Source organism: Myotis myotis, unplaced genomic scaffold (assembly GCF_014108235.1).
Source record: "Myotis myotis isolate mMyoMyo1 unplaced genomic scaffold, mMyoMyo1.p scaffold_m19_p_4, whole genome shotgun sequence".
Taxonomy (NCBI): Eukaryota; Metazoa; Chordata; class Mammalia; order Chiroptera; family Vespertilionidae; genus Myotis; species Myotis myotis.
The window spans coordinates 105,866,039-105,891,374 of record NW_023416346.1 but is presented as its reverse complement, the minus strand read 5'-3'; the positions used below and the strand labels follow the sequence as shown (position 1 = coordinate 105,891,374).

The 25,336-nt window shown below is 40.8% G+C and overlaps 1 protein-coding gene across 1 annotated transcript in view; it reads left to right on the top strand.

Annotated features, from left to right (window-relative positions):
- Positions 1-25,336, top strand: part of CFAP47 (cilia and flagella associated protein 47) — a 469,227-nt gene that overhangs the window by 88,037 nt on the left and 355,854 nt on the right. Inside the window, 3 exon segments of the mRNA XM_036304204.1 lie at positions 1,627-1,721; positions 13,614-13,749; positions 21,413-21,507. Of these exon segments, the coding sequence (XP_036160097.1) occupies positions 1,627-1,721; positions 13,614-13,749; positions 21,413-21,507 (326 nt within the window).

Genomic DNA, 25,336 nt, shown 5'->3' with positions numbered 1-25,336 from the left:
TCACAGAGCAGGGCCCATCAGGGGGGTTGGGGCTCTGTACCCTGTCACACTCAGGGTAGGGTCGATAGGAAGGTTGCGGCGCCACCCCCTGTCACGCACAGAGCAGGGCTGATCAGGGGGTTGGGGCACTGCCCCTTTTCACGCACAGAGCAGGGCCCATCAGGAGGGTTGGGGCTCCATACCCTGTCACACACAGAGCAGGGCCCATCAGGGGGGTTGGAGCTCCGTACCCTGTCACACACAGAGCAGGGCCCATCGGGGTTGAGGAGCTTGCCCTGTCACTCACAGAGTAGGGCTGATAGGGGAGTTGGGGCACCGCCCCCTGTCACACACAGAGCAGGGCGGATCAGGGGGTTGGGGCGCCGCCCTCTATCACCCACAGAGCAGGGCCGATCAGGGGGTTGGGGCACCACCACTGTCACACTCAGGGCAGGGCCGATGGGGAGGTAATGGCTCTACCCCGTCACACACAGAGCAGGGCCCGTGGAGGGGGGTTTGGGGCGCCGCACTTGGTCACCCACAGAGCAGGGCCGATCAGGGGGTTGGGGCGCCACCACTGTCACACTCAGGGCAGGGCCGATGGGGAAATTATGGCTCTACCCCATCACACACAGAGCAGGGCCCATGGGGGGCGGGGGTGTTTGGGGCGCCGCACCCTGTCACACACAGAGCTGCAGGCTGATCAGGGGGTTGGGGAGCTCCCCCCTATCAGGCACAGAGCAGGGCTGATCAGGGTGTTGGGGGGCCTTCCCCTGTCACGAACAGAGCAGGGAGGATAGGGAGGTTGTGGCCCCGCCCCCTGTCACACACAGAGCCGCAGGGCGATCAGGAGGTTTGGTCACTGCCCCCTGTCACGCTGATCCTGGTGTCGGGAGGCCTCGCGGCTCTGCTGATCCTGGTGCTGGGAGGCATATTACCCTTTTACTATATAGGATAGAGGTCTGGTGCACAGGTGGGGGCCAGCTGGTTTGCCCTGAAGGGTGTCCTGAATCAGGGTGGGGGGCCCGCTTGGGTGCCTGGCCAGCCTGGGTGAAGGGCTGATGGCTGTTTGCAGCTGGTCACACACCCTTCAGGGTGGGGGTCCCCACTGGGGTGCCTGGCCAGTCTGGGTGAGGGGCTGAGGGCTGTTTTCAGGCTGGCGGGTGACTGAAGCTCCCAACCGCTCCTTTTTTTCCTTTTTTTTTATTCTGGGCCAGCTTTAGCTCTGAGGCTTGGCTCTAGCTCTGAGGCCTCCCTGCTGCTGAAAGCAGGTATCTGGTTTGTTTGGGTTCTATAATCAAAACACTGTTTCAACTCCAGCTCTGAGATCCCGGCTGGCTGAAAGCAGGTTTCTGGGGTTTTGTTTAGCTTCTATATTTGTACCAGTCTTTCAAACTGAAAGCTCAGAGGCCGACAGCGGCAGGCAGGGAACAGGCGGGGAACGTTGGCTTCCTCTGTCACTGAACAAGCAAGCCTCATGTTCGCTTCAAGCTGCCTGGCTGCCGGCCGCCATCTTGGCTGGCAGTTAATTTGCATATCGCCCTGATTAGCCAATGGGAAGGGTAGCGGAGGTACGGCTAATTACAATGTTCCTCTTTTATTAGATAGGATTGGCTTCTTTTACATGCACTCTTTCTTGTTTTTTAGGGAAACACAAAGACCCTGCATTTCCTGACCGGTATTATTTAGAGTTAGAGGGAGGGACATCTATGGAATGCGGCATATCATTTACTCCTGGAGAAGTAAGTTCAACTTTCTATTACTGATATTACTGGGGTATGGTGAAGTTACTGATAATCATAACCAAGAAGATACCAAAGATCACTGAAGCTTTTTATGCAATGGGTCTTTTTCTCACTTGTTAGCATGCCTGGGTGTATCCTTTAATTCAGAAAAATGATTGCTAGAGCTGTCTGGTTCCTGCTTGCAGAGTGTTTCAAGCAGTGCACAGGGCACACACAAGGAACCTATAGTCTTGTTTTCCCAATTATGTTGTCTAGAAAACTCAAGATCTGACTTGTATGAAGGACAGGGAAGTTGAGACTAACCCCCAAATCACTTATATTTGAGCTAGAGTGTACTTTGTACTTATCTTTAATTGGGCCTTGCTCAATGCTGTTGGAATCACTATCTGAATTTACTTTAAATATGCTGTGAAGATTCAGGAGCTGTTGCTATGATACTGGTTCTTTTTGTAGTGTTCCTTCATGTTTAGTGATTTAAAAACCACAATAACAGTAAAGACAGAGCATGATTGTGGGCTTCATTTAAGAATGTTGGGGAATTCCAAAATGGTGGCAGAGTAAGTGGAAGCTACACTGACACTCTCCCAGGATCAAACTGGAATTATAACTAAAATACAGAAAAAAATATCCTGAATAATAAGCTGAAGAATAGCTGGAGAGAATCCTGATAACCAAGGACAGAAGTGGAGACTACATAGAGACTGGTAGGAAGGCTGGAGATAGGAAAGGGCTGGCTGGATTCTCACAGGCAGCAGCTGAACTTCTGGAAGGATATCTCAGATGTGCGGGGTTTCCACTGAGAACTCTGGGATATAAACCTCAATCCGGGCTCCCCAGCCCAGAATACCAGACCTGAGAAAGTTGCCCACAGAACATCGGGCAGTGAAAAGCAGTGTGGTTGCTGTCTGCCAGGGAGAAATGGCTGGAAATGCAAGCACCCTCTTAATGGGCCAGCACACAAAATGTTGTGTGCAGCTACTCACCTTGGGCTCCAGAAGAGGGAGGAGAGAGGGAACTAGAGCTGTGTGAGCAGAATCCAGGGTTGGAGGCTCGGAGGTTAGAGCTCCGAAGGGAGCCACCCCAGTTTCCTGTGCAGAGTCATTCCCTCACACACAGAGGATATCTTTCTCATGCAGACATTTGCTATCCAGGCAGCTTTTGCCTGGGTGGGGGTGAGGGAGCAATTGCCCCACCTTGTTGGACTACCTCTCACCCCACCCTGTGTTTCATAGCCTGAGGCTAATCAAGACTGAATGTCTGTTCATCTGCAGGCAGATGTGGATCTCAGCAGACTTTCAGTCTTTGCCTGATTTCCTTCTAGGCCTGGGGCTAGGAAAAGCAAACCTTGGTGCACATCTTGGTGATTTCCAAAGGCACCCAGCCACAACAGAGGGAGCTGCAAGTTGTGGATTGTTGATAGCTCCAAACAGGGTACTCAGGGCCAGCCACAAACAGCATCTAACATTGTCCTACACTAGAGATTGGGAATCATAGCAGATCAACCTAGCACATAGACACAAACCCAAACAGGCAGCCCAAATGGGGAGACAAAAAAACAAGCCCCAGATGAAAGAACAAGAGAATTCTCCAGAAGAAGTACTAAACAAAATGGAGATAAGACATTTATCAGATACAGAGTTCAGAATGATGGCAATGATGCTCAACAGTATGAGAAAAGATAGTAACTATGAAAAAAGACCAGTCAGAAATGAAGAATGACATACCACCATTAAAGAACACATTGGGAGGAATACACAGCAGATAGAGGAGCTGAGGTTCAAAGCAGTGAATAAGAAGACAGTAGACAAAATGACTCAGAGAACCAAAAAAACCCCCAAAACAATTAAAAAATAGGAGGAGAGCTTAAGGGAGCTGTGGGACAACATGAGATATAACAATATGTGCATCATAGAAGTGCCTGAAGGTAAAGAAGGTGAGCAAGGTAATTTGTTTGAAGAAATAAGGGCAGAAAACTTCCCTAACCTGGTGAAGGAAAAAGTCACATAAGTTCAGGAGAGTCCCAAGCAAGAAGAACCCAAACCAAACCTTGCCCACTCCAAGACACATCATAATTAAAATGCCAAAAATTAAAGATAAGGAAAGAATCTTAAAGGCAACAAGAGAAAGCAAATTGTTGTGCTGTGCCTGCACGGCCAAGGGTGAACCTGAGGAGGGGTGGTGAAGGATTAAAGAAGACAGACAAGAGAATACAGTTGGGGCTTTGTAGATCTCCTGTGCCTGGATGAAGACACAGAAAGACCCTGCCTGCAAGCTGAGGCTTTATTTTATAGTCAGAACACACAAAGCAAAACATAGGAAGTGGTCAACATGTTTACAATGTTCTTATGCCTTTCACCTTGTTTTGGCAGCACTTGTTGCACCTCCCACAGCCCGTTAGCTACTTAGGAAGGAACTAGGGAGGGCTATAATGTTAAGCTTAATTATGCTAAGAGACCTCTGCCCTCCAAGCTGGGACTTGTTTGTGGCCCTTCCACAGGTCAATCTGAGACTTGATCCTATAGCCACTCCCTATAATTTGTTATCTACAAAGGAGCTCCCATAAGGCTGTCAGTTGATTTTTCATCAGAAACTGCCGGGAGTCTTATCCAGCATCTAGAAGGGTTGAGGAATCTGGAGAAGGGCTGCAATAAATTATTAAAGAGTCTAGAGATGAAACAATTTTGGAAGGCATTTCGGGAAGCCAGAGGAGCTTGGCTGTAAGAACCAAGTTCTTCTGTCTCTCTGGACCCCTTGCTTTTTATTAACACAAATTGTCCTAAAGCAAGGTAGATATACATATCAAAGGCAAGGTTTAGTATACAGAATCCATTGTCAGATTGGAGGAACTGCCTTCAGCTGTTTCAGGTGTTTGGCCAGTAGGAGGCAATTACATGTAGCTTGAAATGCCCTCAGCTGTCTGGCAGCAAGCAATCATCTATGCAAATCTGTAGGTGTGGGGAAATGCCCTTAGCCATTTCCAGCAGGCAATCCTCAAGGTTCCATCAACCTTTTGATGAAACTTCTTGCATTTATGACATGCTGGAATTAGCTTCCGGCAAGAAACTCTACAGGCAAGAGGAATGGAATGAAGTATTCAAGGTAATGAAAAGCAAGGATCTGAAACTAAGATTACTATATCCAGCAAGGCTATTATTCAAAACTAGAGGCCCGGTGCACAAGAATTTGTGCACTCGGGGGAAGGGGGGGGTCCCTCAGCCCGGCCTGTGCCCTCTCACAGTCTGGGACCCATCGGGAGATAACGACCTGCTGGCTTAGGCCTGCTCCCGGGTGGCAGAGGGCAGGCCCAATCCCTAGGTGCAGACCCTGGTCGGGCTCAGAGCAGGGACAATTGGGGAGTTGGGACGCCTTCCCCTGTCATGCACAGAGCAGGGCAGATTGGGAGGTTGCAATGCCACCCTCAGTCACGCTCAGGGTAGGGCCGATTGGGAGTTTGCGGCGCCACCCCCTGTCACGCACAGAGCAGGGCCCATCAGGGGGGTTGGGGCTCCATACCCTGTCATGCACAGAGCAGGGTCAATCAGGGGGTTGGGGAGCTCCCCCCAGTCATGCACAGAGCAGGGCCGATCAGGGGGTTGAGGAGCTCCCCCCTGTCACTCACAGAATAGGGCCAATAGGGGAGTTGGGGCACTGCCCCCTGTCACACTCAGGGCAGGGCAGATCAGGGGGTTGGGGCGCCACCCTCTATCACCCACAGAGCAGGGCTGATCAGGGGGTTTGGGTGCCGCCACTGTCACACTCAGGGCAGGGCAGATGGGGAGGTTATGACTCTACCCCATCATACACAGAGCAGGGCCTGTGGGGAGGGGGGGTTGGGGCGACCCCACAGAGCAGGGCCGATCAGGTGGTTGGGTCGCCGCCACTCTCATACTCAGGGCAGGGCCAATGGGGAGGTTATGGCTCTACCCCATCACACACAGAGCAGGGCCCGTGGGGGGGGAGGGGTTGGGGCGCTGCCCTCTATCACCCACAGAGCAGGGCCGATCAGGTGGTTGGGGCGCCGCCACTCTCATACTCAGGGCAGGGCCAATGGGGAGGTTATGGCTCTACCCCATCACACACAGAGCAGGGCCCGTGGGGGGGGAGGGGTTGGGGCGCTGCCCTCTATCACCCACAGAGCAGGGCCGATGAGGTGGTTGGGGCGCCGCCACTCTCATACTCAGGGCAGGGCCAATGGGGAGGTTATGGTTCTACCCCGTCACACACAGAGCAGGGCCTGTGGGGTGGGGGGTGAGGGGGTTGGGGCCCTGCCCCCTGTCATACACAGAGATGCAGGGTGATCAGGGGGTTGGGGAGCTCCCCCCTATCAGGCACAGAGCCCGGCTGATCAGGGGGTTGGGGTGCCTTCCCCTGTCACGAACAGAGCAGGGCGGATTGGGAGGTTGTGGCCCCGCCCCCTGTCACACACAGAGCCGCAGGGCAATCAGGGGGTTTGGGCGCTGCCCGCTGTCACTCTGATCCCGGTGCCGGGAGGCCTCGCGGCTCCGCTGATCCCGGAGCTGGGAGGCATATTACCCTTTTACTATATAGGATAGAGGCCTGGTGCATGGGTTGGGCTGGCTGGTTTGCCCTGAAGGGTGTCCTGGATCAGGGTGGGGGTCCCCACTGGGGTGCCTGGCCAGCCTGGATGAGGGGATGATGGCTGTTTGCAGCTGGTCACACAGCCTTCAGGGTGGGGGTCCCCACTGGGTGCCTGGCCAGTCTGGGTGAGGGGCTGAGGGCTGTTTTCAGGCTGGGACTGAAGCTCCCAACCGGTCCTTTTTTTTTTTTTTATTCTGGGCCAGCTTTAGCTCTGAGGCCTCAGCTGCTGAAAACAGGTTTCTGGCCTTTGTTTACTGTCTGTATTTGATACAATGTTGCAGTCCGGCTGGCTGAAGCCCTGCTGAGTAAAGTAGGTTTCTGGGGTTTTTTTAGCTTCTATATTTGCAACATAGTTACTTAGAGTTGCAGCTGAGAGGCTGGCAAGTCAGGCGGGGATCTTTGGAGTCCTCCGTCACTGAAGCAAGCAAGCCTCTCTGTTCGCATCAGCTGCTTGGCTGCCGGCCGCCATCTTGGCTGCCAGTTAATTTGCATATCTCGCTGATTAGCCAATGGGAAGGGTAGCAGTCATACGCCAATTACCATGTTTCTCTTTTATTAGTGTAGATAGGTGGTGAAATGAAGAGCTTTCCAGAAAAGGCTAAAGGTGTTTATCACCAACAAATCAGCAAGAAATGCTACAGGGACTGCTGTAATGAGAAGAAGAAATATAGAGAGAAAGAACCATAGGCATAAAGAATTAAAATGGCAGTAAATAAGTAAATATCAATAATCTAAAATGTAAATGGATTAAATATTCTAATCAAAAGACATAGGATAGCTGAATAGATATGAAAACATGACCTAAATATATGCTGTCTACAGGTGACCCACCTCAGAACCAAAGACGCACACAGGATGAGAGTGAAGGGTTGGAAAAACATTTTCCATGAAAATGAAAACGGGAAAAAAAAAAAAGCTGGTGTAGCAATACTCATATTTGACAAGATAGACTTCAAAACGAAGGCCATCAAAAGATACAATAAAGACCACTACATAATACTAAAGGGACGGATCTGATAAGAGGATATTACCCTGATAAAGATATTTGCATCTGATATAGGATTTCCTAAATATATAAAAAACACTTCTGAAGGACATTAAAGGAGAGATCAACAGCAATACAGTCATATTAAGGAACTTTAACCCCATGCTGACTTCACTGTATAGATCTCCCAGACAAAAAATCAACAAGGAAACAGTGAATCTAAATGACACACTGTATCAGATGGATTTAATTGATATTGATAGAACATTTTACCCTAAAGCTGCAGAATATACATTGTTTTCAAATGCACATGAGTCATTCTCAAAGGTAGACCACATGTTAGGATGCAAAACAAGGTTTTACAAGTTCAAGAATATTGCAATCCAATATCAAGCATCTTCTCAGATCACAATAGCATGAATTTAGAAGTCAATTACATTAGAAACACTAAAAAACATTAAAAAACATGGAGGCTAAATAGCATGTTATTAAAGAACAAATAGGTTATCAATAAGATCAAGAAATTAAAAAGTTTCCTAAAAACAAATTAAAATGAACATACAACAATATGTGGGAAGTCACACTACCTTTGACTTCTCTGAATTCACATGTTCATAGACAGGTTACATAAATGTGATTTTATCTAAGGTAGCCTTGTAATTACTCAGAATACGAAATCAAGAGGTTCCATGATTTCTTCACTCATGTATGTAAGTCTTATCAACTCAACAAAATTGTAAGATATAGAACATCTTTTACACAGCAACCCAGTGACACAGAAAAGAAGTTGAGTTCTATCATTGTGAAACCACTGAGGTATCTAATGAAGAGGGAGAACTTTGAAAGCTTTTTTATGGGTGCCATTCTAAGTGCTTTCCTAGATGTTGTCATTCAAACAGAGGAATACCTCAAGTGAAAATAATATTCTGTTGAAACAAAGATTTCAGTCTCCTGTCCTGGGTTGATAGACAAAAACGCTTATGACTAGGAAAGGGGCAGTTGGCATTCAAATATCCTGTATTTTAGTTCTTTTTTTTTTTTAAAACAAACTTCACATAGTTCTCCATGGCATTTTATTTATTTTTTTATTCTTTTTTTAAATATATTTTTATTGATTTCAGAGAGGAAGGGAGAGGGAGAGAGAGATAGAAACATCAATGATGAGAGAGAATCATTGATCAGCTGCCTCCTGCACGCCCACCACTCTGGATCAAGCCCACAACCTGCCCTTGACCGGAATTGAACCTGGGATGCTTTAGTCCATAGGCTGATGCTCTATCCACTAAGCTAAACCAGCTAGGGCCAGTATTTTAATTATTGAGGGATCTTTCCCAGGTTCCTTTAAGAATGATTATAAATCTAGGATAACCACTGTGAAATATTTACCCAAAGGTTGCACATCCTCAAAGAGCAGAAAAAAAAGTTGGTGGGAAAAGAAAATGAACAATTCTCCCTCATTTCCAATAGATTCAGAGGAAATACAGAGCAGCAGAGATGAGAGCTGCAGAGACCTGGTGAGCAAGTGAGGCATGCAGATTAACCACTCTGTGCCACAGGGCAGAACCTGGGCCATTGTAGCAGGAAAAGTTCGGGTAAAGATAGGGAAAGAGCTATGCCAGTGTTTTGAAATACAACTTTCTATGGTGGTGGAAATGTTTTGCACTGTCCATTAGCCATATGTGGCTACTGAGAACTTGAAATATGGCAATTCAAAAAAAATTAATTGATTTTTAGAGAGGAAGGGAGAGGGAGAGGGAGAGAGAGAGAGAAACATCAATGATGTGAGAGAATCATTGAATGGCTGCCTCCTGCAAATCCCCCACTGGGAACCAAGCGCGCCCACAAACAAGGCATGTGCCCTGACTGGGAATCAAACCATGACCTCCTGGTTCATAGGTCAACACTCAACCACTGGACCATGCAGGTGGGTCGAAATGTGGCCATTTTGACTGAAAAAATAAAATTTTATTTAACTTTAAATATTTTTCATTTTTCTTTTAAAAATACATTTTTAATTGATTTTTAGAGAGAGAGGAAGGCAGACAGATAGAGAGATAGAAACATCAATGAGAGAGAAACATCCATGGGCTGCCACCTACATACCCCCTACTGGAGATCAAGCCTGCAACCAGGGCATGTGCCCTGACCAGGAATCCAGCAGGTGATGTTTAGGTTCCTGGGTTGACGCTCAACAGCTGAGCCACACCAGCCATGTTCATTTTAAGTATTTTAAGGTTTAACTTAAATATCCACATGTGGCTAGTGACTACCATATAGGGAAGCATAACACCAAATATTGGCTCAGGAGTCACTGAGTGGCCCATAGGAAAGGAGGGGCTTCGGAGACAGTGTAAACAGACCAGCCTAGCCCATACCAAATACAACTACAATTACCCACCAGCACTTTTGATCGTACACAAACCTGATTCACCAGAGGCAAAAATGGGTTACAACTGGAAATAAATCAAGCCCCTGTAGTTGATTTCACATTTTCCTGCTCCATAGGTCAACTAGGAGAGCTCCCACTGGCTATTTACATCTACACACACACACACACACACACACACACACACAGCTTACAGCTAGCTATAAATACAGTGGAGGACATCTGAAATGACTGAAAACCAGATAATCAATCTGCCTCACTGGCATTAACCCATGGAGCAAAATCTCAGAGGGTGTGCTATCTCTGCAGGGTTTTTACATTTTTCTTATTGTTGGACTGAATTACACTCCAATACACTAAGTAAGTCTCCCTTTAAAGTACCCAGTAAATACAGAACAATTTAAAATCTTAAGCAGTGTGTAGCACTCCAGAGAGTGTAAATATATAAATACAAGTTTTATAATAAATTTTTAGAATCTATAATCTAAACATTAAGAAATAGATTTATAAGTTCTTTGATGGGGGAGAAAGGAGACATATGCATTATTTTCAACAATAAAGATTTTTTTAAAAAGAAATAGATTTATAAGGTTTTAGTAATAATAAATGAATATACCAGCCGAAATCAGTTTGGCTCAGTGGATAGAGCGTCAGCCTGTGGACTGAAAGGTCCCAGGTTCGATTCTGGTCAAGGGCATGTACTTGGGTTGCAGGCACATCTCCAGTAGGAGATGTGCAGGAGGCAGCTGATCGATGTTTCTCGCTCATCGATGTTTCTAACTATCTTTCTCCCTTCCTCTCTGTAAAAAATCAATAAAATATATTTTTTAAAAAATGAAAATACCAAATTGCATATGCATCTTCCCAAAAAATCATGTAACCAGAATTATGTTGGATTATATATTTTTTTCTAATTTTTGGATTCCCTTAAGTTAATTATTCTCTTATAAATGAATGATGACATTAAAAACAGCATATAGCTCCATTGTGTGAAAATATAAAATCACAATATAGATTTATTAACAAAATACATAACTTGATCTTGACATACTTAAAATCTATAAATTAAAATTACTAAACAAACATATAAGGTTATTTCCCTTGTTGAAAAAAGTGTCTGGGTATGTGTGTGCATAACTGTATATGCAAGGTATTGAGTAGGAGAATGGTATTAGTTTAATGCTTCAAAATACTAACTTGTCACAAAAGATACATTTTCTTTTTGAGTTTTTGTTTTTCATCAAAATAATAAGAAAGCATATATGGAAATATAAAACTAAAGGAACCCTACAAAAATTATTTTGAATATAAGCATTCCTTCCCTCTATTATGCACAACACACACACACACACACACACACACTCACCCACAAACACACAAATCCAGATGCAATCATTTTCAACTCTTAGTTCTTTCATTTATAATTATCTCCGTGTAGCTAAATTACATACGTAGAGAATACTAAAACAAGCCTCAATAAATTTAAATTTATTTAAATAATATAAAGTATATTGTCCAATCACAATGAAATTATATTAGAAATAAAAAAAGAAGAAAATTTGCTAAATTCACAAATTGGTTGAAATTAAACAGTACATCATAAATAACTAACGGGTCACAAAAAATGTAAGAAATTGCAAAACACTTTGATGAATGAAAATATAACATACCAACACTTTTGGGATGTGGTTAAAGAAATGCTTAAAGGGAAATGTATAGCTGTAAAACCTATATAAAAAATAAAAAAATCTCAAATTAACCTTCCACCTTAAAAAACAAGAAAAAAAAACTAAACTCAAACCAAGTAGAAGGATAAAATGTAAATGAATGAAATAATAAGAAACGGTACATAAAATCAACAAACTATAAGTTGAATCTTAAAAATATCAACGAAGTTGATAAACCTTTAGATAAGCTAAGATGAAAAGAGATGACTCAATTTAATAAAATCAGAAATGAAAGAGAGGACATTATTACCTACATTACAGAAATGAAAACAATAAGAGAACAGCATGAATAATTTTACACCACCAAATTAGATAATTTAGATAAAACTTCTCAAGAAAAAAATAGAAAATTTGACCATGTTCATCTGTGAAGTGGGTGAAGATGGTCAAAAGGTACAAACTACCAGTAATAAGTTAAATAAGTCCTGGGAATGTAATATACAGCATGGTGACTATAGTTAACAATACTCTATTGTATACATTTTCTTCTACAAGGTTTATATTCTTAGATTTTTATAGTTATATCTGGTCCATTTTGAATTAATAGGAATTATTTAAATAAAACATTCATTTTTTGATTTTTTATATTTGGACTTATGAAAAATAAACTGTCTCATTTTGAAAAAATGTACTTTCCATGTCACAAAATAATTTTCCTTTTGAAACTGTCTTTTTATAAACTGCTGTTTGCTAAGTCCATAGTATCTCATTAGGTTTCCATAACTTAATTAATCTTGAATAACAAACTTTGTACCCCTTGACCAACATTTTCCCATTTCACCCTCCTCAGAGCCCTTGAGAGTAAAATGGTAACCACCATTTTTCTATCTTTAATATTATATATTTCTTATGTCAATGATCTGTTCCATGGGTTTGATTATGTTAGATTCCATAGATAAGTGAGATCATACATTATCTTTCTGTGTCTTCTTTATTTAACTTAGCATAAGGTCCTTTAGGGCAATCCATGTTGTTGCAAATGGCAGGATATTCTTCTACTTTGAAAGCTTAAAAATATTCCCATGCATGCATATACCACATTTTTATTATCCATTTGTCCTTTCATGGACATTTAGGTTATTTCCATATCTTGATTATCGTGAATAATGTTGTAATATAGTGCAAGTCTCTCTTTGAGATTCTGATTTCCTTTCCTTAGGATGAATAAGCAGAAGTAAGATTGCTGGGTAAATGGACACAGACACTGGGGTGGTGGGGGCTTGCCCTCAGGGGTGGGAGGGATCGGGGGGTCAGTTGGGGAAAAAGGAGACATATGTAATACTTTAAACAATAATAAAAACAAGATTGCTGGGTAATATGGTACTGATAACAATACTGTACTTTATACTTGAATTTGCTATGAGGGTAGATCCTAAGTGTTCTCATCACAAAAAAATAAGAAAAAGATGACTATGTGAGGTAATATATATGTTAATTAGCTTAATCATGGTGATTTCATTATGTATATACTAGAGGCCCGGTGCATGAAATTCATGCATGGGTAGGGTCCCTAGGCCTGGCCAGCGATCAGGGCCTATCAGGTTCCCCATCTCCCTGATTCCCCACCACCCTGCCTCCTCCTTCCCTTGGCACCCATGTCTGCCGCCACCCACCCCCAGTTCCCTGTCCCAGCCCGGGGCCCAGCCCTGATCAGGCGATCGGTACCTGCTGGCTAGGGGGAGGGGCCAACTGCCACCATAGCGGATGGGTGGTAAGCCAATTGGGGCCTGTTGGCCTGCGGGGGAGGGATGGGAGGAGGTACCCGGGAGGTTGGCTGCCAGCCCCGAGGAGGGAGCCAGCTCGGCCCCCCTGGGAACGGGGCCATGTCCATTGCCACCCACCCCTTGTTTCCCGTCCCAGCCCAGGGGCCCGGCCCCCATCAGGCAATTGGAGCCTGCTGGCCTGGGGAGGGACCTAGAGGTTGTCTGGCAGGTCCCATTAGCGATTGGGGCCTGCGGGCTGGGGGCAGCTCCTGCATTGAGTGTCTGCCCCTTGGTGGTCAGTGCACGTCATAGCGACCAGTGATTCCAGTCCTTCCAGTCATTCTGGTCATTTTGTTGTAACAGTTGCTTAGGTTTATATATATATATATATAGATGTATATCAAATCACACTTTATGTATATACAATAAAAATATCACAAACTTTTATAGCAAAATAGTCCCATATGTAATGTATTTTTTGTCTGTCAGGTGACAACGTATGAATTTGACTTTGACATTCTAATTAATTTCTTTGAATCTTCAAAACTTTACACTCAATATCATTTGTCAAAATCTCCTGTGCCTCGGGTCCCTCTTATTCGACCATGTCATGTTCAAGCTACTGGTATGTAATATGAAACATTCAAGTGATGTGCATAAATCAAATATTTTCACTTAAGCAGCTGAAAGTTTAAAAATAGGGATATGATATTTTTAAAAAATATTAATATTAGAAAATGAAATTATGATTGCTCTGTATTTTACTTAAATTGTGAGTCTTTGAGATTGAATTTTGATAGATAGCATGGATATAATCTCCGATGAGGAAACCTTGCTTGAAAAAATAAGATATAATTTTTTTAAATAAAAGGTCAGTTTAGTACTTTATTCATTGTGTGGGTAATTTTTAAAGGATTATATTAAAATTAAATCATTAAAATAAGCTACATTGGCTATAAAGTGAAAGGATGGAAATTTCATTTTAGAAAATATTTTTCCCATATGGATAGGTTACTAAAGGATTATCTACATGTACAGAAGGATAAGTATCTTAAAATTTTGAAATATTTGTCAAATATATATTTACTCATTTTCTCCAAATATTCAAGTATAAAACCAATGTACTCTGCAAAATGTAGTTTTGGAAAGCTTTTGCTTTGCAGTTCATAATATATGTTTAAGTATTTTTCAGAAAAAAAATAAGTTTAGACTATAATATATTTTGTTTTCATAGTTCTGACATTAAGTTCTCAATAATAAAATAGTAATCAGTGAATAATTGCACTTGGCACCTTGTAAGAGAAGCCTCATTAAAATAGCATATATAATATAGAGATTTAGTTTACTTCCATTTAAAATACAGAATTAAGAATTTCACAGGTGGTAGGGAGGCTCCATGAAGATAAATTAATGTTTCATCATAGAAAATTGGAAAATGTAGAAACACAATAAATGTCATCTGCAATGTGAATATTTAGACTACACTATTAGTAATATTTTGGGATTTTACTTTTGTTCTATATTTTGCTTTTTATCAGTTTTTTTGTTAACATATTTGAAATTTTACTGCCTGTGTTAAGTTGAAATCTGTTCATGCTTACTATAAAGTTTTACTTGAATGTCATAGACCCTTATTAATTATATAAATTAAGGCTGATAAGTATTATAGAATATATCATCGGTAAGTGTCTCTTATGGATTACTTAACCATAATCAGAAGCATTTAGGTTTTTTCCGTTTTTAAATTTTCTTATTAATATAAATATTGTAGTAGTGAGCATTTTTGTGTATAATACTTTTTTCTATTTAGATTTTTTTCCTTTTTAAACATTTTATTGAATTCACTGGGGTGACATTGGTTAATAAAATTATATAGGTTTCAAGTATACAATTCTATAATATATCATCTGTATATTGTACTGTGTTTTCAATACCCCCAATCATTTCTCTTTCTATCACCATTTATTCCCCCTTTACCCTCTCCTCCCTCCCACCACTCTGGTAGCCATCATATTGTTGTCTGTGTTTGTTGCTTTCTATTTTATATCCAAAATGCGAGTGATATCATATGGTTCTTTTTCATATCTAGATAATTTTTCTAAGTGAGATTCTCTGAGTTGGCTGCATTCTAAAGCACATACGCATTAAAGCTCTTGATTCATTTTTCAAAAGGGCTTTTGTGAAGAGTTGTGCTCTTTTACCTCTCCACTAGTATAAACTGTAACCAGTATTGAATTAAAGAAATTGGATACCTTTCTATGTGATTAAAAGTATGTTATTTCAATTTCCATTTTTTGGATTGCTTACAGATTATAATTTTCTATCTTTGCGGTCATATATTTCTTATGTCAATGATCTATTCACGAACTTTGCCTTTATCACTAAGATTTTGTATTCATCTGACAGATGTCCATGATCTCTTTACAGCAGTCCCCCCTTATCCACAGGGTATGAGTTCCAAGAGCTCAGTGGGTGCCTGAAACCAAGGATAGTGCCAAATCCTATGCATGCTATGTTTTTTTAAATGCACTTACATACCTATGATAAAACTCAATTTATAAATTCAGCACTGTAGGATATTAATAACCAACTAATAATGAAATAGAACAATTATAATAATATACTATAATAAAAGTTATGTGAATGTGGCATTATTAAGTAAAATAAAAGTTAATGTGTACATAAGCAGTGTGATACTGCAACAGTCAATCTGCTAATCAAGACGGCTACTAAGTAGCTAACAGTCTGGGAGAGTATACAGATTGAGTATGCTGGACAAAGGGATGATTCAAATCTTGGGCAGAATGGAGTGGAATGCCAAGAGATTTTATCACACAACTCACAATGTGCAATTTAAAACTATTGAATTATTTATACAGATTAGGAGAGCAGGACTGAACTGTTTTTTACCAATGCCATGATTGTCTATGTAGAAAATTTAAAAGAATTGATAAAAACAATCTCTTGGAACTCTAGTAAGGTTTCGGGATAAGAGGTTAATATACAGAAGTCTATTGCTTTCCTATATACCAGCAATGAGCAAATGTCATTTGAAATTAAATACAAAATACCATGTACATGAGCAGCCTACAAGATGAAACACTCATGTTAATAAAATATTTACAAGAGCTATTCGAAGAAACCTACAAAACTCTAATGTAAGGAAGCAAAGAAGAATTAAATAAATAAAGCAATATTTTATGTTCATATAGGAAGATACTGTTGTGAAGATGGCAGTTCTTGCCAACTTGATCTAGAGAATGAAGTCAATCCCAATCAGATCCTCATCAAGTTATTTTGTGGCTATTGACAAATTGATTCAAAATTTATATGGAAAGGGAAAACACCCACAATAGCCAACACATTTTTGAAGGAGAACAAAGTTGGAGGACTGACATTGTGGAGGAATTAAATATTTATCACAAAGGTGCAGTAATTAGGAGAGTTTGATATTGGCAGAAATATAGACAAATAGATCAATGGAATAGAAAAGATAGCCCAGAAATAGATCTGTAGAAATGCAGTCAACTGATCTTTGACAAAGGAGTACAGGCAATGCAATTCAGAAAAGATAGTCTTCTCATAATTTGGTGCTGAACAACTGGATATCCACAAATTTAAAAAAAGAAGAAAAATCTAAAGACAGTCCTTAAATTCTTCACAAAAATGAACTCAAAATCTATCATAGACCTAAATATAAAATTCAAAACCATATAAAACAGAAGATAATATAGGGAAAATCTAGATGTCTTTGGGTTTGGCAATGGTATTTTAGATAAAACAACAAAGGCAAGATCCTTGAAAGAAAGGATTGATAAACTGGACTTTATTAAAATTAAAAATATCTGCTTTACAAAAGATACTTGCAAGTGCCAAAAAGACAAACCACTGGCTTGGAGGAAATATTTGCAAAAGACATATCTGAGAAGGAACTGCTATCTAAAATATAGAGAGAACCTAAAATTCTAGGAGAAAAACAAACCAATTAAAAAATGGGCCAAACATCTGAACATACACCTCACCAAAGAATATATACAAGTGGCAAATAAGAATATAAAAATACTTCACATCGTATGTCATCAGGAAACTTCAAATGAAAACAACAGTAAGATACCACTATACACCTATTAGAATAGCCCAAATCCAGAATACTGCCAACACTAAATGCTAGAAAAGATGTGGGGCAGCAGGAACTGGTGGGAATGCAATTGCTGATGAGATTACATTGCTGAGGGGAATGGTAAATGATTTGCTATATCAGAAGACATTTGGTATTTTCTAAACATACTCTGAAGATACAATACCTTAAATTGTGCTCCTTGCTATTTTTCTTAAAGAGCTGAAAGCTTATATCCACGTGAAAACCTGTACACAAATGTTTATGGCCGATTTGTTAATAATTGCTAAATCTTAGAAGCAGCCAAGGTGTCCTTTAGTAGATGAATGTATATATTTTGTTATACTCTGACAGTGGATTGCTATTCAGCACTAAAAAGAAGTGAGCTATTAACTCATTGATAGAGATCCCAGAGACCTTAAATTTATATTACTAAGTGAAAGAACCCAATCTCAAAAGGCTGCATATGGTATCATTTCAACTGTGATATTCTGGAAAAGGCAAAACTATGGAGATAATAAAAAGATTAGTCATTTCCAAGGGATGTGCGGGGAGAGAGATGAATAGGCAGACTACAGAGGATTTTTAGGGCAAAGATTCTTCTCTGTATGATACTATATAAGGGTGGAGCTTATATATATATATATAATAATAATAATCAAATAATATATATATATATATATAATCTCCACCCTTATATATCATTATACATTTGTTTAAACCCATAGAATGTACACCACTACAAAGGATCTGTAATGTAAAGAGTGGGCTTTGTATTATAATGATGTAGAACTGGGCCTATCATTGTAGGTTCGTCAATTGAAACAAATGTACCACTGTAGTGAAGAATGTTGATAATGGGGGAGATTATGCATGTATGGGGGCAGGGGTATATTGGAAATCTCTACATCTTCTCAGTATTTCTGTGAATCTAAAGTTGCTCTAAAAATAAATCTATACTAATAATAGAGTAATATGCAAATTTCCAGGATGCCTTCACACTAATAGTAACAACCGAACAGCAGGCTGCATGGGGCGACCAGGTCAGCAGGGGGTTAGTGAGGGACAACCAAATGACTGAACAGCAGGGTGCATGGGGCGACCAGGCCGGCAGGCGGGTTAGTGAGGGACGACCAAACAAGTGAACAAGCAGGCAGCATGGTGCATTCCAGGCCGGCAGGGGGGTTGGTGAGGGACAACCAAATGACTGGACAGCAGACTGTGTGGGGCGACCAAGCTGGCGGAGGGGGAGGCATTTGGGGGTGACCAGGCCGGCAGGGGGGCAGTTTGGGGCAACCAGGTCAGCAGGGGGGGAAGTTGGGGGCAACCAGGCCACCAGAGGGGGGCAATTGAAGGTGACCAGGCAGGAAGGGGGGGCAGTTGGGGCCAACAAGGCTGGCGGGGGGGGGCTGTTAGAGGAGACCAGGCTGGCAGAGGTGGGCAGTTGGGGGTGACCAGGCTGGCAGAGGGCAGTAAGGGGCAACAGGCTGGCAGTGGGGGCAGTTAGGGGTGATCAGGCCGGCAGGCAGAGGTGGTTAGGGGTGATCAGACTAGCACGGGGGGAAGTTAGGGGCGATCAGGCAGACAGGCAGGTGAGCAGTTAGGAGCCAGCGGTCCTGGATTGTGAAAGGGATGTCTGACTGCCAGTTTAGGCCTGATCCCCGGGCATCCCCCAAGGGGTCCCAGATTGGAGAGAGTGCAGGCTGGGCTGAGGGGGACCCCCCCTCTGTGCACGAATTTCGTGAACTGGACCTCTAGTCTTAAAAAGAGAATTTGATTTGCATTTCCCTAATAGCTAGTGAAGTTGAGCATCTTTTCATATATCTGTTGTCTATTTGTTTGGAAAAAGGTATCTGTTCAGGTCCTCTGCTCATTTTTAATTGGAGTGTGTGTGTGTGTGTGTGTGTGTGTGTTTGTTTTGCTGTTGAGTTATATGAGTTCTTTATATATTTTGGATATTAACTCCTTATTGGAGATGCTGTTCACAAATATCTTTTCCCATTTGGTTGGTTGTCTTTTTGTTTTGTTGATAGTTTATTTTGCTGTGCAGAAACTTTTTAGTTTGGTATACTCACATTCATGTAGTTTTGCTTTTACTTTGCTGGTCTTTGAGGTCAGATTCATAATATCCTCTTTTTAAGACCAAGGTCAATAAGTTTTGTACCTATATTTTATTTTATGCATTTTATTGTTTCAGGTCTTATATTTAGGTCTTTTATCTATTTGGAGTTAATTTTTGTCTATGGTGACAAATAGCAGTTTAATTTCATTCCTTTGCATGTGTCTTTCCATTATTGCCGGCTCCATTTATTGAAGAGGCTTTCTTTTCTTTTCTCCATTGTATGTTTTTGGCTCATCTTTGAAAATTATTTACTTATTTATATGTGGGTTTATTTCTGGGCTCTCAGTTCTGTTCCATTGGTCAGTGTGTCTTGTTTTTCTGCCAATGCCATGCTGTTTTGATAATTGTCATTGTACCATAATTTGAAGTTAGTGAGTGTGAGACCTTTGGCTTTGCTCTTTCATTTGTTTATTTTTTTAATCCTCACCCAAGGATATGTTTATTGATAGAGAGAGAGAGAGAGAGAGAGAGAGAGAGAGAGAGAGAGAGCGCCATATGAGAGAGAAACCAATTGGTTGCCTCCTGTACTTGCCTCCACTGGTGATTGAACCCGCAACCTAGATATGTGCCCGACTGCTAATAGAGGCTGCAATCATTTTGTGTGCAAGACAGTGTTCCCACCAACTGAGCCACCTAGCCAGAACTCAGCTCAACTTTATTCTTTTTTCTCAGGATTGCTTTGGCTATTCAGTGTCTTTTGTGGTTCCATACCAATCTGGTGACTTATTTTGTTGTCTTTCTTTAAAAAATGTCATTGGGATTTTGATGGAGCTTGCATTGAATCTGGGTATTGCAAATCAAAACCACAATGAGATACCACCTCATACTTATTGAAATGGCTATTATCAACAAGACAAGTAATACATTTTGGAGAGGTAGTGTTGAAAAAGGAACCCCCCCTCATTCACTGCTGGTGGAAAAATAAACTGGTACAGCCACTACAGAAAACAGTATGGAGGCTCCTCAAAAAGTTAAGAATAGACTTACCATATGACCCACCAGACCCTCTTCTGTGTATCTACCAGAAAAATTTGAAAACATTTATTTGCATAGATCTATGCACCCCCTATGTTCATTGCAGCATTATTCATTGTGGCCAAGACATGGAGACAATGAAAGTGCCCTGTGATAGAGGACTGGATAAAAAAGATGTTACATATATACAATGGATTACTACTCAGCCATAAGAAAAGATAAAATACTGCCATTTGCAACAACATGGATAGATCTTGAAAATATGCTAAATGAAATAAATCAAACAGTAAAATTCAAGAACCATATGATTTCATTCATATGTGGGATATAAAACTGAAAGCAACAAATGAACAAACAAGAAAAATAAACAATAACTCATAGACACAGACAACTGTATGGGAAGGGTGTTGGGGGGTAGTAAAAGGTAAATGGGGTCAAATATATGGTGGCAGAAGATGATTTGACTTTGGGTGATGGGGTGATAAATCAATGGATTGTACACTTGAAACCTTTGTAATTTTATTAACCAATGTCACCACAATAAATTTAATAAATTTTTTAAAAAGGATTTTCTAACAGGTAATACTATCTTCTCTAATGTATTTTTACAGATTCCACCAATTCTAATTTTTAATAGAATGGTTATTTTCTTTTTTCATGCATGAATGTTATGATACACAATCTACATATTTTTATTTATTCCCATAATTTTTCTGCTATATTTTCTTTTCACTCCTGTACTTCATTGGTTAAACTCAGTATGTAGATCATTTTAACTTTGTTTACTTTTTTCTCAGCTCAATATTTCTTATATTTTATATTCTTTTATTGTCTCAAGGATAGTTTTTTAAGTTTTGTACTTAATTACCATTAAAAATACAAAATTGGAATTTTATAGATGTGATAAACTAAGATATTCTAAAAATGTTTAAAATTTAAGTTTCTGTCTTGCTGGCAATATATAAAAATAGAAAATAATTGTATATTTTATTATTTCATGTTAAAAAGTATAAGTAAGAATTATTTATGAGCTTATATCTATTAATTTTCAGTTTATTTACTTTCTTCTCATAGTATTGCAAGCACCAGTGAATTTATCTAGAACTCAATTTATATTTGATATCCCACCATATGCTATGAGGTATAAGAAAAGGGTCTCAAAAACTCAGGTATGTATATAGAATTGGTGCAGTTTACAACTGTTTTTTCTGACCATGGTTTTTAGTTTATTGAGTTATTATGAAGCATATGTTAGTTTATTGAGTTATTATGAAGCATAAGAAGTCTTTCATTTTTTGAGAACTTGTGTATACATATATGTGTAATTTGCATAATTATATACATATATATCTAATTTCTCAAAAGTATGTATATATAGGGTGGGGCAAAAGTAGATTTACATTGTTCATATGAAAAATAATACAATAATTAATAAATAATATAAGAATAAACTGTGTTTTGCATACTCACAATTGTAAATCTACTTTTGTCCCAACCTTGTTTCTTGTATGTTATATATATATACTAGAGGCCTTGTGCACAAAATTCGTGCATGGAAGGGGGGTGTCACTCAGCCCGGCCTGCACCCTCTCCAATCTGGGACCCCTTGGGGGTTGTCTGACTGCCGGTTTAGGTCTGATCCCACTGGCTCCTAACTGCTCGCCTGCCTGCCTGCCTGATCGCCCCTAACCTCCTCTGCCTGCCAGCCTGATCGTCCCTAACTGCCTCTGCCTGCCGGCATGATTATCCCCTAACTGCCTCTGCCTGCCAGCCTGATCACTCCCTAACTGCTCCCCTGCCAGCCTGATTTAAAGGAGAGTCTTCTCCCTTGATTGGCAAAGGACTCACATTGGCATCAAAGAAAAGGAACTGTGACTCTAATATACTACTTGGATTAGGCATGAATGATATTTACAGTCAGAATAAAATGTATAATCCAGATAAGTCAAGATGTTTATGTAGCAGAATTAAAATGTGATCATATATAACATCCTATATAATAAAAGGCTAATATGCAAATGGTCGTCACACCCTCATGCATAACGACTGATCAGCAGGAGGCTGCATATGCAGCAGGCGCACACTGGTGGATGGGGCTGCATGTGCAGCGAGTGTGTGTGGGTGGGCGGGGCTGTATGTGCGACTGGTCACCAGGAGATGCATGGAACACTTCTCGGTCTTACCCCCCCACCCCCAGCTCCTGTGGGCGGCAGCGGCTCGTTCCCTCCTCCCTCCCACGGAAGTGGCATGGCTCCCACCAGCTCCTGTGGGTGCTCTGTAGCTCCCACTGGCTCCCGCGGAAGTGGCAGGTGGCCTACTGTGCGCGATTTTGTGCGCTGGGCCACTAGTCTATATAATAAAAGCCTAAGCAACCATTATATTGGAATGACCAGAACAACTGGTCATTATGATGTGCACTGACCACCAAGGGGCAGATGCTCAACATAGGAGCTGCCCCTTGATGGTCAGTGCACTTTCACAGGGGGAGCGCCACTCAGCCAGAAGCCAGGCTCAGGGCTGGTGAGCGCAGCTGCCACAGTGGGAGCCTCTCCTGACTCTGTGGCAGCAGGTGCAGTGGGAGGGGATGAGCCAAACAGCACAGTGACTGCTGCTTGGCACACTGCTACATCCTAGGAGGAGACCCGGACTGCGAGAGGACGCAGGCCAAGTTGAGGAATCCCCCCCAACCAGTGCACAAATTTCATGCACCAGGCCTCTAAAGTGATGTGTATATTACATACAATGTGTATGTGAAGATTAATTGACAGAAGGACTGAGAATGGTAGAAGGAAGAGGAGTGAAACTCATCTTACATAGTGAGTAATTAAAGGGAATTGTCTAAAGTTGACAAGGAAAAGTAAAGATATAAATACAGTGTTTAAAGTTGCCAGGTGACTAATGGAAGAATTAAAATAATGCAAATATCCAAAATTGGAAGGTGGAGAAAGGGGTGGAGGTAGTGCAAATGAGCTAAATCCTCATCTTTACTAGTGGGCAATCAAGACATGATATCTGAATCTGATATATCATATGAAATAGCCATGTGATTGTCCAAATTATGTCCTCCAAATTTGTTTAATTGTTAATTCACAGACTGTGAATATGTCACCTTGCAAAAGATACTTTACTGATGTTTAATGTGATTAAGATTAAAGACCCTGAGCAAGGGAGATTATCTTAGAATATCTAGGTGGTCCCATTCTTTTCACATGAGTGGTTAAAAACAGAGAACCTTTTCTGACTGTGACCAGAAGGAAATGTGATGATAGAAGAAGAGCAGAGAGATGTTTGATGTTGCTGGATTTGAAGAACGTGGATGGAACCCACCAGACAAAGATTGTGTTTGACCTCTAGAAATTAGGAATAGCAAGGAAAGATATCCTTTCCTAGAGCCTCCAGAAAGTGTCATAGTTTTTTCTAACACCTTGATCTTAATTTAGTGATATCTATGTTGAACTTCTAACCTACAACACTGAAATATAGTAAATTTGTGTTGTTTTTAACCAACTATGTGGTATTTTGTTATGGCAGCCATAAAACACTCAAGGGAGCCCAATCAGTATCACATTTAGAATCAGGTATAACTGTTAGAGCAAATCCAAATCATAGTTGGCTGCAATTGCTTGCTTTTGGAAAGCAGAACTGTTGAAGAGGAGGGGTTGAATGGGGCAGCTGTTTTTTATAAGCATTTTTGAGCTATTTGTGCAACCTGTGTATAGTATTATTTTGATAAAATTAGCAATGATACAACACATTAAAAAAGGTAAACAATGTTTTTCTATAGCTGACTGCATTGATTTTATTCTTAGGAAAAGATATGGAAAGTAGTTACTATTTTAGAGATCTTATACTAGTGCCTTAATTTCAAAATGAGAAAAATGAGTCATTCAAATAGCTAGCATGATTTTATGTCCACCTTTTGTTTTAAAATATGTTGTTTTTTGTTATAAGGTACAAATGAACTTTGTTATATAGTATACAAATATTAGAACTAAATATTATTTCCGTACTAAGAGACATCTAGAGTAAAATTGACTCATTTTTACAATTTTAAATATTTTAAAGCAATCATGCTTTAGGAAAAAACAAAATACATTATTTTGTTGTGGTTACAATTGTACGGACCATTTATACTCTTCAAATTTTTGAAGAGCAAAGTTAATTTAAAAAAACCTGAGGGGGAGGAAGAGATTAACCAAAGAACTTATCTGCATATATGCATAACCCATGGACACAGACAATAGTGCTATGAAGGCCTGGGGTGGGGGCAGGAGTAGGGAGGAGGAGACTGTGGAGGGGGGGGGGATAGGCCATCTATAATACTTTCAACAATAAAGATAAGTTTGAAAAATAAAAAAAGAGCCTGGCTGGCATGGCTCAGTGGTTGAGCATTGACCTATGAACTATGAGGTTGGGTTGCAATTCCAGGTCAGGGCACATGCCTAGGTTGTGGCTTGATCTCTGGGGTTTATACCTAGAGTGGATGTGCTGGGTCATGTGGTAATTTTATGCTTTACTTTTTGAGAAACCACCAAAGTGTTTTCCAGTGAATTCTTTTTTGTTAGTCATTTAACCTTATGCTTTTCATTGTTCAGTTCTTCTACAAATACTTATCCTTCTCTGGTTGGTTGTGTCAATTATGATGTTCTGTGAGAGATATGAAAAGGAAATGATGCCTCCGACCTCTGATGAGATGCTACTTGAAGCAGCATGCAAAATAGCTACTATTTATTCTTGTTCTTTTTGTCTGCAACTTGCCAGGAAATGTTTATTTAAAGACCCTCATGTTCCCAGAATAGTGGTACGCTGATTCATTTGTGGTTTCTGTCTATTCTGCCTTCAGCTTGATAAATGGCCACATTCTTGTATTTATCTTGAGGATGATGATGATATCACAGCTTGTTAGGTGCATTCTCTAGTGCAAGGCACAATGCTAAGAGGTTTACATGTTATTTAATCTTCATAATATACTTCAATATACTTCTGAAATGGATATTT